The following is a 13700-nucleotide window of genomic DNA, read 5'->3' on the forward strand; positions in this document are numbered from 1 at the left end:
AATATATTGTGCGTTGTGCCAGTTTACGACGCAATTTACAAACGTGATGGACTATCAAAACAAATACTAACAAATATGGGATTTTAACGATTTGACAAACACCAAAAGCCACAGACAGAAGTGAGCATATTGTTTATCATTTTTCAACACTGTTACTACTCGGACTGGTATTCAACGTTATCAAGTAGCGGTAATCGTAACAATTCGGAGTTCAATTCGGTTACATGTTTACGTCCATGTCAAATCAGTAAACCATGCAATACTTTGCGTATTTTCGTGTCTTATGATAACACTCGAAGTTCTCAAAACATCAAACAAAATTAAACAAACACTGGTTTGAACCAATGACTATAAACTTACTTTGACGCTTTCTCAAGTGCCGCCGTTTTGCGCTTCCTTGTCTGACCGCAGAGACAGACTTTTTAAATAATTTGGATCGCTCCCAGTTGCCTCGATAACAATGTGAAGCTTATTTTTGTATCTCAGGATTAGTTCGATAATCTGGCACTTACATTTTTTCGTTAGGGCATCCATATCTTATCTTCCAAGCAAAATACAAATATAAAAGTAATCGTCCGATCGAAAACAGTTCAATTTGGACGTAAAAAATGAATACCGTGCGACGTCACCGGTTTCGGCCATCACCAAGTAGGTGTCATTTGTAAATTTAATTTTAATAGCTCCGTTACACAAGTTTATTTTCTGTAATTGCCTCATAACCGGTTTGATTGATAGTCGGGGTTATTTTGACCTGTCCCATTACAGAACAGGCGTCAGTCAGACGGCGAGGGTTGAGCTACCCCCAACTATCGATTTTTTCTTCGAAAACACCTTATTTTTCCGTGTTTTGTTACGGCCTTGGCTATAAAAATGAGCGCACCCGTCTAAACTCCCACAGTGTTTGAAGAGTCACACCCACGAACATCAATTTTTTACACAAACTTGAGGCTTTCGTAAGTACGGATTAAGTAGAATCGACTTTTGAAGTTTTTACATTCATGTTTACGAAAAAAAAACGCGTAACTTTATGCAATGTGGTAGTGCTCCAATATGTAGCGAATAATAATACAGGGTGAGCAACAATAACTGTTTCAGTTGGCAATAAAAAAATTTACATACAATTTTCAAGACTGAATTGTACCTAATTCGGTTTGTTTTATTGACAGCTGGTATACATTTCAAATTTAGACGTCTTGGTTTTTGTAATATTTTATTAATAAAATGGTTTTCTCGTTGGAACATGACATAAAAGTCACCAAAAATCACCAGAATTTATTGCCAACTCAATCAGTACTTGTTGCTCACACGGTAGTATGTAGTTTATTTAACGAGTTTGTGTGTAAATTGGGTCTTTTTTGGCATGAGTGGGCCAGTTTAAAACGCTCGTTGGCCCAATTTACACACGAACGAGTTGAATGCAACGTTTTTTTGTGCGACGAGTCCCTTAAAGGCTCCAAATCGCTTAAAATCTTTAAAATTAGCTTGACGTTTCGTTTTGACAAGTTGTAACATTTATCAAAATCCACAAGAGAAAATTCTCAGATTCTGACAGTGTCGAACAAAAAAGGCATTTATTAACTTATTTTTTATTAAAGTAACGCTTACATATAAGATTATATGGCAGCACTAAAATTATCCCAATAATGGAAACCAATATTGGCGTTAAGATGGTTGTCTCGGCTCGTGCAGCTGCATCCCTTTTCCTTCATTCAGGGCAGGGATTAAAAATTTCTGATAGAACATGTTTTTGATCTTTATTGTAAATTTTGTTATTGTAACGAAGGTAATTGTTCACTTTAACTACTTCTGGAATTTTCGCGTTTTTTCTGGCTAGACAGCCTCAGGGCGTCCTCCTAGATCGTGTCCCACCATTCAAACCTTGTGCAAATGCCTTTTTTTCTCTCTTGTTGTGTTTCAAGGTCGCGTCAAGGTCGCGCCAAGTCTTAGTACAACTATAGGGTAAGGAAAATTTTCATTTGCACAAGGTTTGACTGGTGGGAGTGGGAAACGATGTAGGAGGACGTCCTGAGGCTGTCTAGCCAGAAAAAACGCGAAAATTCCAGAAGTAGTTAAAGTGAACAATTACCGTAACGAAATTCCCTTTAGTACTTTGTGTCTTGAAAACAGTAAAGATGATTTCTATGGTATATTTAATAAATAAATATAATTTCGTGGGTACGCATTTGTTTGAGGCCGGCTCTGGAATTCACAACAGAGAATTGCTTGAAGCATGATGTACAAAATAATGTAGTTTTGAACGTTATTGTTATAGAAACAGGTACTGTAGCAGGTAGTCCTCCCTACTTTCTCTTGTGAGAGGGGTGAAATCTCCCACCCTTATTTGTCGGAATATATCGGTAAAAACCAGAGTCTACCACTATCCTTAACACTTGTAGATACATCAGCATACATTTATACAATAAAGCTTTTAAGTATTTTATACAAATACGACCATATCATTTGTACGGCTAATATCACCACCCAACAGTGATTAATCGTACACATGAATTCGTGATTTATGGTTGGGCTGACCGCCTACTGCAATTATAGTGGCGGCCGGGGAAAATGAGAATGACTTAAATTACTTTGGGCTGTATTTAAATAAATCTGTAATGGTTATCATTATAAAGATTTACGACAGGGACCGATTTCTTTGAATACCTGTGTTCTTAGAAGGAACGATTTAAGAAGGGTTTTGTTTGCAGGTGGTGACAGGCAAAAATTTGACCCTATCGTAAATCTTTATAATGATAACCATAACAGTTTTATTTGAATACAGCCCAGAGTGATTTAAGTCATTCTCATTTTCCCCGGCCGCCACTATACCTCCGGTCAAATACTTTTAAGGGCCATATAATCTTCGGTGTGGCCGGACTGCGGCCATGGTCATACTTACCCTGTACATGGATGGCCGTTTTGCGGCGAATTTGAAATTGTAAAGTTTGTCTAAACATAAGTGAATTTTACGGTTTTAACAACTAAAGTACTTTATGAGGGATGTTGTAAAAGTGGGAATAACCAAATCTGCAGCTTTTCGTTTAACAAAGACAGGCACGCGTTGCAAAATTTACGACAGGGTAGCTAAGTATCTGTTGTGATGGATTTGTCGTGAACAACCCTAAAATCCCTCATAAAGTACTTTAAATGTTAAAACCATAAAATTCACTTATGTTTAGACAAACTTTACCTGAAAAGGTAGGGGCCGGATTGCGGCCGGTCGGCGAAATTACTATAAAAGCATAAAAGCCTTGTTAAAAATATACAGCTTTTCAAAACTATGGTTAGTCTTATAGCGGGTGTTTTTTTAAATTTCATCTCACAGTCGGCGTTGAAGAGTCGATTATGGAGGCACCACTCGTGTAAAACGTAAGATTTAAACAGATTTAAACCGCTAATCCGTGATCCGTAACCTGTAGAGTGCGTTCACAATCGACTCTTTAACGCCTACTACGAGGTGAAAAAAAAAAAACGATATTGGTTAACCACACAAGTGGGGAAGTGAAGATGGAAGTGATATTTAGTAAACGTGGTGAAGAGTTCATTCTTTTAGAGTCTTTTAAATACATACTCTGAAAAAAGTACAGTGTGGAATAAAATGATTTACATCTAGTTACCTTTGCATTACCCTTGTAAAAATACGAAATGCCGCTCTACAAAAAAAAGAAAGCCTAACCTCAAAATATATATACAAATTCCAAATGTGATTTATTGCGAAGGGATGATATGAATGCAAAATTGAGATTGAAATTAAAAAGGAGCTAACAAAAGCAAGTCACAGCTAGTGTCGAAATTGGCCACCAACGTTTGTTAATTCAATTTAGTAAATTGTAACAATTGTCAATTCGATTGATGACATTTATTGACAGAACTAATAGTTCGGCACTTTGAAAAAAAAAGTAGAGCGGTACAGGAAAATTTACATGTGCAAAAATTCCAAAGGTAACTAGATGTAAATCATTTTATTCCACACTGTACTACCAAACAAGGTGTGAACTGGTGTTGCACATTGAAGAGCTGCAATGTCAAAATCTATGTAAACGCAAGTCGAAAAGTTTTATCACCTTTCCAGGTACATTTTAAACGGGAGATTTAAAAGTTGACCATCGCCGCAATCCGGCCCTGCCCATAATCTTATACCTTAAGCGTTACTTTAGGTATATAGGCCGTGCCAAACCCAAATAACCACCACCTGTTGAATTATGTTGGTGAAAACAAAATTACACAAGTGTATAAACACAATTTTGATATTACTAGGATGCTAGACCAATCAAATCTAAGTGTACAACGTTGCCGGTTGATTTTTTGGGTAGAATGCAGTGCTGGTGGCTGGTGGTTATTTGGCTTTGGCAAAGACTATACATACAGTGCACGCTGGCCATAGGGATTTACATGACAAAAACTTTGGTGCGTGTTAATAAGCTTATTAGCAGGAATTTTTAAGTGAAATTTGAAAGAATATTAGATTAGTATTTTATAAATCAATTTAAGTTTATTTTATACTACAGAATAAAATAATTACAGAATTAATTCTAAAAAAGTACTTTTAATTTATGACATCATCTCTGGCCCAGAAGTTTTTATAATCGTTAGACAGATACAAAAAATTCGACAAAATTTTTATGATCGTCTTGGTTAGTGTCTTGCAGCCTATGGAAGACAGTTTGAACAATTTATGAAATGAAAATTCAAAAATAATTAAAATAGTTTAATATTATTGAAGTAGAATTTTATTTATTTTGATGTAATTATGATTTCCCATGTTTTATGTTTATGAAATAAAACTGCACATTTTTCAAAGTCTATCCCATTCAATCATTTCTTTATTTGAAAAGGTGTCCATTGAAAATTATTATTGTTTGACGTTTGTTGAGTTTACATTACATCAGCCTACTTGGCAAGCCACGTGGTAAATTTAATAAACCTATTTTTGCTCTAATTCCGTGATTATTTTGTTTTGTACGATGGGCCGAACTGAAATTGATTTATAAAATACTAATCTAATATACTACCAAATTTCACTTAAAAATTCCTACTAAAAAGCTCATTAACAGACCCTAAACCTTTCATGTAAATACCTATGGCCAGCGTTAAAAAAGGCATTGTATATTTATATTAAGTATAAATAAAAAAAATAAATAAATAATGCTCTGACGTGCGTGTTAATGCGCTTAAAACTACAAACTAGCGTTCATACATACATAATTATCTTGACTTTGTAATTGTCGCAGTGGACAAACAACGTGAACTACTAGAGACATCATTTAAGCTACCTATTTTTCTTTATTTTTTAATTTAAATCAATGATGCACTTGAACCTCTCCAGGGTCAATTGTCATAATTACAGTGACGTAATCGTGAGTTACAGCCATGGCCGAGAGTGATTTAAATTGTTCCTCTGACACCGAAGCACCAGAACTGTCAGAATCCACAGAATCCAATCGGAAGAAAGAGCCCATCATGAGAAGATACTTTTTGATCAAAATCCTTTACAAGGTACTCGTATTATTTTTTATTTTATCATCTTGATCATAAACTCTTCTCTTTCCAGGCGGCTCTCATTTTTCTCGGTTATGCGATTTCGTACATGCAGTGGTCCGTCGTCCTCCTCTTCGTGGCCGCTGCAAGTTTAATATGGCTCGAAAACCGAGATAAGACGAATGTCAACAAGATAAAAGTGAAAGCAGCTGCTAGTTCCTACACCAAACAAGATTTGATTAAAAAAATCGACGAGATCCCGTCGTGGGTAAGCAAAAAAAATTGCCCCAAATGTCGACACGCTGTACGACTTCTTTCAGGTGAAATTTCCCGACAGAGAACGAGCGGAGTGGTTGAATCAAGTAATTTGAGCCGACGAGATCGAAACGATTCGTCTAAATTGTGACGGGTTTCAGGTGATCGCCCAATTTTGGCCGACCCTCAACAACTACATCGTCAAGATTTTCCGGGGATCGATCCAGAACAAAATCCGGAAAAAATACGAGTCGTTCCGTTTCGAGGGCATCGATTTCGGGTGCAATGTGAGAATGAGATATTTCTTTAAACTAAAATCAAAACACAAATGTGCAATTTTAGCCGCCGAAAATCGACGGGATCAAGGTTTACAATTCTTCCTCGACCAAAGACTCCATTATAATTGACTTTGAAGTCTTGTGAGTAAAATCTCGGCGTTACGGGTTTAACATTTGACTGTATGAATCGGTTGCAGCTATGACGGCAACTGTGACATTAATTTTTCCGTGTCGGGGGCCGAGATTGGCGGGCTTCGCGATTTTCAGGTGAACATCCTTACCGATTTGTCCGCATTACGAACGTATGTTTCAGTTGAGCGTCGAAGTCAGGGTCGTTCTGAAACCCCTTCTCCTCAAGCTCCCCCTGATAGGGGGCGTGCAGGTCTATTTTCTGAACACACCCGACTTGAGTTTCACTCTCGACGGTCTGTCCAGCATTCCGGGTTTGAGTTCCGTGATCCGTTCGAAAATCGAGGAAAAAATCACAAAGTTGATAGTGTTCCCCAACAAGATCACCAAGAGATTCTCCAAGTCGGTGGCACCATCCGAATTGAGAGCTTTGGAACCGGCCGGAGTCCTGCGAGTACATGTTTTTGAAGCGAAGGATTTGATGGCCAAAGACATCACCGGAAAATCCGATCCATACGTTATTCTGACCGTGGGGGCCGAAGAACACAGAACCAACACCGTCAACCAGAATCTCAATCCCAAATGGGATTACTGGTGCGAGGTAATAGGTACACGAAATTAAAAACAAAAAACAATCTGCGGTTTTTGTTTTGTCTCAAGTTCATCATTCTTGATCCAATGTCTCAACACCTCTGTTTCAAACTCTTCGACCGTGACAACGTCAACGAAGACGACTTCTTGGGAAGGTTTGTGCGAAGCCTTTGTAATTTCGTCAACTGTTTTTTTTTTTCGTTACAGTGGTGAAGTTGACATCGGTGGTGTTCTTAAAGGTAACACCGATCAGTGGATCCAGTTAGAAAACGCTAAACACGGCTTACTTCATTTACGCTTTACGTGGCTGTCGCTCTCTGCCGAAATCAACCTTCTGAATGCCGTGAGTGATTACCTGCCAATCTTTTACTTTTGCGATGGGGCAAACATTTTTATTTGAGTCTAGATTTCCGAAGAAACCAAATTGCTAAAAGTAGATAACATCAGCACCGGCATTTTGATTGTATACGTAGATATGGCTACGAACCTTCCTCAAACCAAACATCTTGTCAAGCCGCATCCTTTCATTGTTTTGACAGTTAACGACCAAAAACAAAAGAGCAAAATAAAAAAACACACAGTCAACCCAACCTGGGAGCAAGGATTTTGGTTTCTGGTCCAAAACCCGCACCACGACTCTCTTCATTTGGCGATTACTGATAAGCCAACTGGAAACCTTCTGACACAGTTTTCTTACAAAATTTCCGATCTGATAAATCATCCCAACATGGAAATCAGCAAGACCGCGTTTTCCCTTGGCAACGAAGAGAGTAAGATTGTGTTGTCTTTGCAGCTAAGAGTGAGTTCCTTACTTTGCTACTTTAGCGTCAAAAGTATAGATTTTCTAGATTCTAAGCAATGAAAAATACGAAGGGGAGGATGACGACAGTGAGACAGACTCCGAAGAACTGTTCTCTAGACAGAGCTCGTTGGATGGTGAACGCGATTAAGTAAGTGGCTGTGGAGTGACTAACGGTGGAATTTTGCAGGCAACAGTGTGAGATCGAGAAATTCGGCCAGAAATTCTCCCAAGCGGGAACTTATCGAACCCCCTATGACGAGTACAAGTGTTGCAACAGATCATGCCAGTCCACCGATCGAACGATCCCCAAGCTTGAAGTAAAGAGAAAAAATGTTAGCAACGTTCTGAAATAATTTGTGGGATTTTTAGTAGTTCCGCAGGCGAGCACCGACTAGGTCGACTCGAAGTTACCATTAATTATAACGAACCTAGACAGAGGTTGGTGGTGACGGTACACCAAATTTCGTAAGTATCTCTCTGTGTAGGTTCAATAAATAAAAAAGAAGAGTGTGCTTAAGACCGCACGACAGAAGTGAAAACTTCTAATTATTTAAATCCAATGCTGTTTTTAAATAATAAACAAACTGCAAATACGTCTGCTTTTAGAGGTACACTCTGGTAAAATTTGTGAGGTTAGGTTTGGATGTTTAAGTTTTATTTTCTTGACGATGATATTGAACACAACACAAGTTTTCATAGCAATACTCTGTATTATGATAATTTGTCCATTTTCCTCTTCACATTTTGCTACACAAATTTTTCCAATACCTACGTATTAGAATTGAGAATTACGTATTAAATCCTACATTCATCTGTAAACTTACAATATTTGTCGTGTCTTTATCGTTTATATTATATAAAACTATACAGGGTATTTCACGAGTGATAATAAGCCTGACGGAATAATAAACTCAACCCACAATACATTTTCAAAAAAAGCCGGACATTTTAATGACAGTAGCCAGCTTTTTGCGGAAATATAGTGTGGGTTGCATTTTAAATTACGTCAGGCTCATTATCACTCGTGAAATATCCTGTATATATACAGGTGTCCCAAAAATGGCGTACAAACTACTTACTACCTTATCGAGGATGCTTAAATGTACATGAAAAAAATGTTTCCGACAAAAAAATCTGTTATTTTTATTATTATTATTAACGATAATACAATGTAAACAATGATATATTCATACATCATTACCTTGCAATGTTACCGTAGAGGATTTAAAATAATTTTTTCGATTTCCAAAACTTCAAAATTCTCTATTATGCAGGATTAGATATTGATAGTGAGTGATCTTGTACTTTGTGATAATATGTACGATTAGACGTAGCTGTCATGAAAATTTCATACATATATTTCAAAATAATTGACCTGTTAAGTGCCACATTCAAAGACCGCCAAATCAGAAAATAAGTCCAATAGAATTTTTTTAACATTTTTCTGGCGTTTACGGTAATCTCTTCTACACCGTAGTGCACCGTTAGTACGCCATTTTTGGGACACCCTGTATACAGTTACTCTTGCAGCTCTGCACTGAGGTTAGTCAGGTCACACCACAACGTACAATAAAAATTTAAAATTGAAAAGTGACGCACAGTTGATTGTTTTTCGCTCGCTCTGCTAAAAAACTCGACTCCCTTAATTTTAGCTTGCCGTGTCGTGCTGCGAACGATTTTACCGTGTCGCATGAAACTAATTCACTGCCCGAGAATAAAATGTATGTGGCGCGCCTAAAGAAGTTTTCACTTCAAAAATTACGTGACTTACCCTTTAGCGACTACCATTTTGAATCAATCATCATTTTTTTTAGCAACTTGCCTTTGAAAGATCCCAGCGACATTCCCGACCCTTACGTCAGGATTAAAGTGATGTCTCACGGAATCACCACCGGCCCCACACACAGAACCAAGGTAAACATCCAAATTCCACAGACGTCGCTCTTTATTCACCATTCTTAGGTACTAATGGATTGCTGTAACCCAGTCTACGAGGAAACTTTCGAGTATCCCTTTTCCAAACCTGACGTCTACGAACAGGCTTTGCTCTTCACAGTCAAAACGAAGAAGTTTTTCCATAACAACACGATGGGACAAGTAAATAACGTACAATTTGGAATTCTCACGTTTCATTTAATCTGATCGCAGGTCGACATCAACTTGAAGTATATCGACTTGAGTGAGCCGTACAGGACGTGGTTCGATTTGTGTCACAAACCCAATTAATTCACGCTCTTCCCGTCTTTTTGTACACAGTTTTCAAATAAACGATAACTTTTTTGCTTTATCCGTTGAGAATGAGTCCGGTGTCGCCGTGTTTACGTTTGTGATTGGACAAATCTCTTTTACGTACGAAGCTTCGGTCGCACAGGGTGCAGTCGTAGGGGCGGATGTCCGAGTGGAGTTTTTCGTGGGTTCGTAAATTTGACGATTGCGAGAAAGCTTTGCCGCAAAATTTGCACACGTAAGGTTTTATCTGTAATACGATGTAGTTACAAAGTAGGCAACCAACATTACATACAAGAGCGTCTTGTACTGTACCTTTGTGTGGATTCTCTCGTGGCAGTGGAGCGTGCTGTTCGATTTGAACGATTTTTGGCAATGTTTACAAGCAAACGGCCTCTCGTCACTGTGCACCCTCATGTGTTTTTTTAAATCCCCAAAACCCAAACAGATTTTCCCGCAGTGTTCGCACTGTCGGGCGTTCTTCATTTTCACAATACCGTCGTTGGTACTATCGTACGTCCCCTTTTCGATGGATCTTTTCTTTTCGTGCAGCCTCAAATGTCTCGACAAATCGTACTTATTGACGAACGCCTTTTCGCACTCGGTGCAGGGAAAATTCCTCTCGTTCGTGTGTATTTTCAGATGCATCAAAAGTGACCGATTCGTTCTGAACTTCTTGCGACAAATTTGACATTCATATTTTTTCTCGCTGTTGTGGATCTTCAAATGGGTTTGCAAGTTGTATTGATGGTAGAAACTTTTGGGACAAAGCACACATTCGAACCTTTTTAGACCAGTATGTTTGATCGTGTGACGACTTAGGGCAGCTTTTGTCGAGTAACTCTTGTCACACTGGTCGCACTTGTAGTGTCTGGAACCCGTATGCGAGCACATGTGACGAGCGAGTTCCACTCGATAATTGAAAACCTTGCCGCAAAGGTGACACTGCTGTGTGATTCTGCGATGTTTGTTCTTGATGTGGAGGACGAGCGCGGTCTTACTGGGAAATCTTGTTTGGCAGGAAGTGCAATTTTTTGGAGCGGAGTGTTGGAGAATTTCTTGTTCCGGCAATTTTTTTAGTGGACGAATGGGACTTTTTACCGACAAGCTTGCGCGAGTCTTGGTGCATCTCTCGATGAATCGCACGCAGATCTTGAGATCCTCCAGGCAATGGAGGCAAATCAGTTGCGAAAAACCGTCCTCTTTGTATATCTAGAGACAACGATACGAAGATATAAACTATTCTAAACCCTACTGTTCTTAAAATTCTATTACGAAAAGGTACCTACATCTGTCTACGTAATGTAGACACCTGCATACACGTAGGTGATTTTACACTGGAACATTATACCAATAACCCATATTTCGTAATTCGAGAAAAAACTAATTAGTAATTAGCATCCAACTATTCATTTTTTATTCTCGTCAGTTTTTTTTTTATAATAATATAAATACATTCAGGGTAATTATTGAAGAACATATTTTGTTTTTTCCTTTTTAATTTATCTCAACAAACCTTCAGTGTCAGGGTAATTGTTGTAGAACGCATTTTGTTTTTTCTTTTTTAATTTTTACAATAAACCTTGTTATTTTCTCATGGTTCAAATTATTTTATTCGCAATGATCATGATTAAATTTTTATTTTTTTATTATTTTCCATATTCACCTTTGATCGGTTACGGGTTTATTTGTATGTATAACGTATTAATTTTTGTCAACCGAATGTATATGTATTCTACAATAACAATACTAATATAAACAAACATATTATACAGGGTGAGTCGGGAGGAACGGCCGAAACTTCATTAGTGAACAAACAAATGAAAATCGAATAAGAACATATGAGTTTATTTTACATTATTTCCACGTGTGAATACACTGATGGAGTTTCGGCCGTTCCTCCCGACTCACCATGTATTAGGTGGAAAATCATCCCCTAAATGATTTTCGTTGGTATGAAGCAATGTTCCAGTTTTAATCGGTTAGAGTCTGTCTCATTTTTATAGAGTGCAACTTTGTAGCTAAACATCGTCCCAAATGCAATTAATTTATCATCTCGTTTTTTATAAAAATGACAACATTATAATATGTAATTGCATTATTAATGTTATAACATTGTAATAGACTTTGAAATACGTAATTACCTGTCAATTCAAAATTTACTTATGATTTCTTTATTTAATTTCGACAGAGACCCTATAAAAACGCTCCAAAGTTTAAAAGTAAAAGTTGTACTTTTCAGGAAACTGCAATACCTGTACTGAAGCTAAGAAGGTTACGGCATTAATGTCGGGTGAATTCACCGTAAACATTTCTGTCAAGTCTTTCTCACACAAACACACTCTGCACGCCTCCATTTTCATTACACTCGACTCGAATTATTTGCCAATCTTGTAAATAAATAAATTATTATTGTTGACAAAATGAAATTTGACAATGACATTTATGAATTGTGGCTGTGGATCGATTAGAAAGTTTGCGACATTACCGACATTCAACATTGCTGCCTGTGATTGCTGCTGTGCTGTCATAATGCAGCCGAAAATAATTGTACACTTTTTAAACTGAACAATGTTTTTTGGTTAATTTCACTCGATTATTTTTTATTTTAATTAAATTGAAAACTACTACCAGACATAAAATATAACGACAGTCGATTGTAAAAAAATCGAGTGGGTAATATTGCGATTATTAAATTTTGGACATCATTTTTCTGTCATATAAAAAAAATACTCTAAATCATGCTTTATTGAAATTGTCACACATGAATGATAAAATTATTGTCAAATTTATCTACAATTTGACAATATGAGCCATGACAAAATATTAAGTTTATAGTTTTTTCCTGAAATCGTCAAGAAAGTGGGCCATTTCAAGACGCAGTTGGATCTGGAAAGTGTCACTTTCCAAGCCTAGTCCGTTTTGCGATTTTTGCCTGCCGAGGTATTTTTACTTTGCAAGTAGATAGTGACTGTGTCCGACTTGATACGACAGAATTTTATTTTTAAATTTTTAAAAAGCGATTTCAGAAAAAATGTAATACATTACGCAGCATGAAAGTGTCTATGCGTGACTCGAGGCTTGAAGAAGTACTCGGACGCTTCGCATCCTCATATTCTTCAACACGCTTCCTCGTCTGCAAAATATCACTTTCATGCCTCGTAATCTAATATAACTATTATTTATTTATTTTCTATTTTTTAAACCTCGTTCTATTCCATTTGTCTGATTTTTAAAACTTCTTGAATGTTTTGTCGGTAAATCTGACATTCAGATTTTCAAAATTGACACAATCAAAATTAAGGTTGTTAATACATAAATGTCGTTTTAGAATGTATGACAGCACGATGACACTATTGTCCAAAATTTATTGATCGCAATAGTACCTTACATAACAATTTTTTTAAGAAAATGACTAATTTTACTTCAAAAATTTTATTTAATTTTTAATATAAATTGATTTTTTTGTATGAGTTGGTTTAAAACAGAAGATTTAATTTAATAGACCAAATAATTTAGAAGATTTGCGGCAGAGAATTCGCGTTGAAATGGAACAAATAAACCCTGGCATTATTGAGCGCAGTGTACAAAGTGCCGGTGAGTGCCAAATGGTTGGCGGGGTTTAACATTTGCATTAAATTTTATTGTTAATCTTAAATGTTTGTTTGTTTTTGTATGAGGTCAATTACAATTTTTACATTTAAAATTAAATTAAAATTTTGAAGTAAAAGGTCATTTTCCCAAAAAAATTGTTATGTAAGGTACCAATTTTTTTCATTCATCGTTTAGATAGTAGGAAGGTCTATCAGAAAGAGAAGAAAAAAGTGGCCGTTGTCATTTAAAAAAAACGTCATTTAAACAAATTGCACGTCACAGGATGACACTTTTCAAAATAAAATCCACGTGTCCGAGCGATTTTCTTAAAAATATCACATAAGGCTATT

General features: G+C 36.9%; 2 protein-coding genes across 5 annotated transcripts; one reads left to right on the forward strand and one right to left on the reverse strand.

Moving 5' to 3' along the window:
• Positions 1-489: 489 nt before the first annotated feature.
• On the forward strand, positions 490-9817 carry LOC138130838 (extended synaptotagmin-2-like). 4 transcript variants are annotated; one of them, XM_069047522.1, is made up of 17 exons: positions 490-648; positions 5360-5493; positions 5549-5743; positions 5796-5837; positions 5892-6017; positions 6073-6149; positions 6206-6275; positions 6322-6738; positions 6798-6883; positions 6936-7071; positions 7135-7527; positions 7577-7664; positions 7718-7847; positions 7903-7995; positions 9345-9444; positions 9493-9627; positions 9679-9817. In XM_069047522.1, exons 1-17 carry the CDS (start codon positions 609-611, stop codon positions 9754-9756), a joined length of 2340 nt encoding a protein of 779 aa, XP_068903623.1. In that variant the 5' UTR covers positions 490-608; the 3' UTR covers positions 9757-9817. The 4 variants fall into 4 exon arrangements, with proteins under 4 accessions (XP_068903623.1, XP_068903622.1, XP_068903624.1 ...); XM_069047521.1 differs by having other exon boundaries at positions 491-648; positions 7900-7995; XM_069047523.1 differs by having other exon boundaries at positions 493-648; positions 5366-5493; positions 7900-7995.
• LOC138130851 (zinc finger protein 132-like) lies at positions 9643-12234 on the reverse strand. Its single transcript, XM_069047539.1, has 3 exons — positions 12012-12234; positions 10072-10968; positions 9643-10006 (listed from the first exon to the last, which is right to left on the reverse strand). Exons 1-3 carry the CDS (start codon positions 12117-12119, stop codon positions 9815-9817), a joined length of 1197 nt encoding a protein of 398 aa, XP_068903640.1. The 5' UTR covers positions 12120-12234; the 3' UTR covers positions 9643-9814.
• Between the last annotated feature and the right edge of the window lie 1466 nt (positions 12235-13700).

The sequence above is a fragment of the Tenebrio molitor genome, chromosome 5 (genome assembly GCF_963966145.1).
Source record: "Tenebrio molitor chromosome 5, icTenMoli1.1, whole genome shotgun sequence".
NCBI classification, from domain to species: domain Eukaryota; kingdom Metazoa; phylum Arthropoda; class Insecta; order Coleoptera; family Tenebrionidae; genus Tenebrio; species Tenebrio molitor.